Source organism: Fukomys damarensis, unplaced genomic scaffold (assembly GCF_012274545.1).
Source record: "Fukomys damarensis isolate Sample0158 unplaced genomic scaffold, DMR_v1.0_HiC HiC_scaffold_17, whole genome shotgun sequence".
Taxonomy (NCBI): domain Eukaryota; kingdom Metazoa; phylum Chordata; class Mammalia; order Rodentia; family Bathyergidae; genus Fukomys; species Fukomys damarensis.
The window spans coordinates 10,150,473-10,156,109 of NW_022900929.1; the positions used below are offsets into that span (position 1 = coordinate 10,150,473).

General features: G+C 42.7%; 1 gene segment (V, D, J or C); it reads right to left on the bottom strand.

Annotated features, from left to right (window-relative positions):
* Positions 1-2,594: 2,594 nt before the first annotated feature.
* On the bottom strand, positions 2,595-3,196 carry LOC104873676. The segment is given in 2 exon segments: positions 2,595-2,986; positions 3,096-3,196. Coding segments are annotated over 2 exon segments (417 nt in total).
* Between the last annotated feature and the right edge of the window lie 2,441 nt (positions 3,197-5,637).

The following is a 5,637-nucleotide window of genomic DNA, read 5'->3' on the forward strand; positions in this document are numbered from 1 at the left end:
AGGTTCTCATAGCCTAATTTAGTAGGAAATAGTGCTGATCCATGATTTGAATCATGATTCCTGACCCACTGTTCCTCTTCCTGGAAGACCAGAATCTCAGGGATCCCCTGCAGGAGGCCTCAGGGAGGGAGGCCAGGCAGGCGCCCCACCGAGCATTGATGTGGTGACCATATGGAAGGATGTGGCTGGGCACAGGCTTGGAGGCATCCTTGTGTAGGTTCTCTTGGTAACCCTCACACTGTGTTTTTCCCAGTGGACCCAGTAATACGTGGCGGCCTCATCTTCTTTCTCCATGACAATTTTTTAAAGTTGGTGTGAAAATGTCAAAATTTTTACTTGCCTCAAGTTTCTTGCTTATTTTTCCTGAGGGATGTCGATTGTAGGCTATCCAGATATTAGATGCTCAAACTCTTCTTTTAGTTTTTGTCAGCACCAGTATATATCTATGTGTTTAAAGTTGTGGGTGGACGTATTACAAGGTATGTGGGTACTCCCAGATGTTGCCTCTGGAAATTATTTCAGGTTGCTCTAACTTGCCCCAGTCCAACTGCAAGCAGAGAAGAGAAATCCCAAAAAACAAATTATATATGAAGAAGTAACGATAAGTATGGCTTAATTCTCTCCTGTAGATGGAAAGGATTGGGGACAATTCACAAGTCCAGAGGGAGGAGAGCAGGACTACTTTCAGGAGCAGCAAACCCATCTGCCAGGCTGGCTTCCTGGAGGCCTCAAGTGAGTGGCAGGAGGGCGGGTCTGTCCTGGGTCATATGAAGAAGTGGAGGGTCAGGTGATTTCCTGGGGTTCTTCATGATCTGCTGCAGTAATGAGCAGGTCTGGGGTTTCCTCGCCCACAGGAGCAGGCAGATCCAGAAGAGGGTCAGCTGTCTGGAGAGAGATCCCTGGTGTGCATGGGCCTATTTGAACTGGGCTGAGATGATTTTCTTACCCACTCATTGATTTCCTCTGTGATTTCATATTGTAGAAGATTTGCTTTGGAACTCTAGAGACACACATACCATGTTCTGTCCCCTAGAGCAGCACCTTTGATCTTTGACTAGATCCTAATAAAAACACCACACAAGTTGGGTTTCATATTCTTTTTCCATTATTACAAATAGAACAAATCCAGAATACTGTCCATGCCCTGAGACCATCACTATATATCCTGTTTTGCCTGAGATTCACAGCCCACTTTATTGGTGCTCTCCAAGCAGTTGCCTATCAAGGTCACTCATAGTGAAAGGTGAGTGCAAGGCAAGATTTCCATTCTATCTACAATAGGGAAGAATTTATAGCTAATTATGTGATGTCAGGTTATAATTAAAGATAGAGACAGAGGGTCACAGTGGCTACTCAATGAACCATCATGCCAAGTCTCTCCTGGGGGAAATTTCTATTTTACATGTTCATCTTCAGAGCCCTTGGTGTACCAGCGATCTCAGGAGATTATTCCTAGCTCCCTGCCCTTGGCCCTGAAAGGGTTACCTATGAGGTGTGGTCAGATGCATTCAGGTGCTCTGTCCCCACTGTGGCCACCAGCATCGGGCAGTAGTAAGGACAGAATGGCAACCTAAGGTCCTCTTAGGACCAGGGAAACTGCCTGGTGTTCCTTCCTCTGGTTCTAACAGCTTCTCTGCCCTTCATGGCACAGCTCTGGCTTAGAGGGGAAAAAAGGAGCATGTGTGTGCTCCAGTGACTTCAGCGTCTGCCTGGAGATTGTGCATGTGGTTGCTATGTGCTCCTGTGTCCTTACTGATAAAGGGTCATATGAGATATATTTCTGATATCAGATTTTTCTTTCTTTATTTCCACCTGTTTGAAGGTAGACTCCATAGACATGAAAGAGGAATTTTATTTTCAATTTTTAAAGATTTCGTCCTACTATTCCTTGAACGTGCTCAATTATCCAACTACTAATCATAGAATACACATAAAAGCACTATCAATTTTTTATTTATAACTGATATTACCTTTGCTTTCTGTATAGATGCAGTGAACAGGAATTATTTCTCCTTTTAACTTTGTGATCCTCATATTCAGGATTTTTTTTTTTTTCTGCACTCTGAAGACAAAATCTTCAAGGCTTATGTGGACTGAGCTGCATTCTGTTTCCAAACCTGGGATTTGTACTTTGATCTCCTATGTATGCCAAAGAGACGACTCTTTGCTTAGACATGGAATGGTCGCTAAATTCTTCAGGATGGCCACAAGATAGTAAGGAAAGGTATGCAATTTCTATGTTTGACAAATAATTCTGCCTTTGAAAAACACCAATACTGTTGAGTGAAACGGAAAAAATAACAAGAACGGGTCACATCTCTGCACCCCTTTGTTGCCTTCATTCTGAATCACTTAGTTTCTGAAAGTCTCTAAACAGTTCATTGTTAATTAACTAGATTGTGCTATGCGTCATCCACCTGGTATTTTCAGAGTTCCCCCCTAGCCTAATTTAGTGGGAAATCGTGCTGAATAGTCCTTGATTTGGACTGTAACTCCTGACCCTATAGGGGGCTCTCTGTAGCCACAGAATCTGAGTGCCCCTCAGCAGCCGTGGAAAGGATGCAGGGGAGGGAGTCCAGGCTGGCGCCCAGCTGAGCAGTGTGTGGTTGCCTTCATGTGGGTGGGCACAGACCTGGAGGTGTTCTTGTGTAGCTCATTCTGACAGCCTTAACACTGTGCAAGTCCCAGTAGGTGCAGTAATATGTGGCCTCATCTTCTTTCTTTAAGACGTTTATTTTTAAGGTTGATGCGGAAGTGTCAAAATTTTTACTTGCCTCGAGTTTCTTGTTTGTTCCTCCTAAGGGACGTTGATTGTAGGATGTCCGGACATACATTAGATGCTCAAACTCTTGTTTTGGTTTTTGTCGGTACCAGTGTATATCTACATTTCTAAAGTTGTTGGTGGACGCCTTACAAGGTATGCTGGCACTCTTATCTGTTGCTCTGGAAATGACTATTTCAGGTTGCTCCAGTTGCCCCAGTGCAACTGCAAGCAAAGCAGAGAAATTTCCCTGAGTAATTGATATGAGAAGAAGAGAGGAAAAAAGCATGGCTTTATTCTCTCTTGTGGATGGAAATAATTGAAAATGACTCACAAGCCCAGAGGGAGGAGAGCAGGACTGCTTTCAGGAGCAGCATTCTGTCTGCCAGGCTGGTTTCCCAGGGAGCTGGTGAGACAATGAGGACCCTGTGAGCTAACAGGCCTCAGGTGGCAGGAGGGCGGGGCTGTCCTGGGTCATATGAAGAAGTGGAGGGTCAGGTGATTTCTTGGGGATCTTCATGATCTGCTGCAGTGAGGAGCTGTTCGGGGGTTACCTGCCCACAGGAGCTGAGAGATCCAGAAGTGGGTTAGCTCTCTGGAGAGAGGTTTGCAATGTCTATGGTTCTGTCTAGGTTGGCAGGGGTTCCTTTCTTACCCATTCACTAATTTCCTCTGTGATTTTGTATTGTAGAAATACTGTTGTAGAAATCTTTGAAAAGAAAACAACTCTGTTGTATTCTGTCCCTATGCCTTTTTTGTGTTTTGTTCTTGTCTTAAGACTCAGGTATTTAGACTGACATTTATTTTTCAGCAACACAACAAAACAAAATCAGTTGGCAAAAATTTTGCAGTGTTTAATTCTTCATTGTTTAATTATAACATATGCGCAAACAGAATATTCTTTTAGATTCATGAACTGTCAAGGTATTCAAAGAGATCTAAGGGTACAATTGAAATGTCATGAATCTTGTTTGAAGAGGTCATGGACCCTCCCTAAGCAGTGGTTCATTTTTATCTGTGCATAGGTTCATGTGTAGGGTTTTTGTGATGATCTATCAAGATGCTGAATGCATAGAACAACTAACAAACTATCTGGCAGTGAATGGGAGCTGAATGGCTGTGAATTACATCCTGTCCTTCCCAACACTGTTGCCCTGAGTATTTCCCCATTACTTAGCAATGTCTGTGAAGTGAAGTCATGGACCTCGTCTCCCTCAGACGTTTGGGACAGATTCAACATGTGCGGAGTCTCAATAGCCACCTAGGCCAATAGGAAGTGATACCACATAAGTCATCTGGGATATAATGCTGGCTTCTATGGGGGTGCTGTTGGTAGTCACCCAACTTCACCTCTTATGGAGCTGTCTCCCTGAGGAGGACACGAAGCACTGAAGGTTGGGGCTGAGGCCTGGCAGGGTGCAGGTCTGGACAAGGTAGCTTCACTTTGGGAAGGGTAAGATCACAGCTGTGACAAATGATTCAAGTACACATTGTCTTGGCTCTAGTGACATGGTGGATTCCCACAGGCCTTATTGGGTCCTTAGGTCTTCATTTTATATTCTATATTAAGAACAAAAGGGGAAGAGACAGATTCTTATATAACTCATGGTTGCAGTTCTTTCCCTATAAATTATTTTAAATAAGGGTTATTTTTCTCCCAATTAAATATCAGATCATCCAAAGCTTAAACGGAAGTGTCAGTACCTTGAGTGTGTCAGTACCTTAATTGTGTATGAAAATTGTATCTCTTTGTTCTTCAGTGAATATATGTACTTCCTTTATGCCACTGTAGTAATGTCTTTTCACTAATTTCAATTGTACTTATCCAATTTACACAAGAAACAAAAGAGAAGCATTCTCAACAAAGTCAAAATCATCAAGAAATAAAATCTTCATTGTTTAAACATCCCTCCACAAATATGAGAAATAGGGAAACAAACTTACCTTCCTGAGTAAACAGCTGATGAGTATTTACAGCCATAAAGTTCTAGCAATCCAGGCTTTGTGCCTGGGAAGAAGGCGCCAGGCCATGGTGTGCCACACAGATGTCAGCAGAGATGGACATCTCAGGCCCTGTGCCCACACCAGTCATTCTGAGGGTACAGATTCGCCAGCATCACATGGAGATTTACCCACATCTAAACAACACCACAATGATCAGTCCATTTGCCAGAGTGTGAAAGTAACGTTGTTATCTTACTGGCTCTTAAAACTCTAGGAATATTTTGTTTTATTATTTCAATGGAAAGTTGGCCCAGGGTACTCAAACTCCTATGACTTCTTGCTTCCACCTCTCCTTCCTAGGTGATCGGAAGTGCTGAGAACACATTTGGAGAAGGAGGTGGTGTATAATGACTATTCTTATTTTGATATACCTTTCAGGTTTTACGTCTCACTTTAGATGGATGCAACAGAGTAAGTGGCAAGTGTTCTCTAAATAGGACTCGGTCTAATGCCAATTTTCTCCCCTTGAATTTGGACTGCATTTCCTTTAGTTTAATTACCCAACCAAGCAATGCTCTATTTTTATGACAGAACGAGGGAAACTCCATTCCTTTTTGGTGTTGCTGTATATGTGATCCTGAAAAATTAATCGAAAACCTGACCAGGATGGTTTTACATCAGGATCTGGGCAGGGACCCCACCTGCAAGATGAGGATCAGTACTCGTCTGGGGTAATGAAGATACTCTGGCAAGTTCACAAAGCCAAGTCATTTTATGTCATTCTTTTTTTCTGTTTTGGTGAAGGTGTGAAGAAATTGTAAGCATTTTGCATTGCAGGTGAGAATATAACATGGTATAATACCTGGAGAATGGAGTATGGTATTTCCTCAAATGTTAAACATACAGTTACCACACCACTTAACAATTGCATC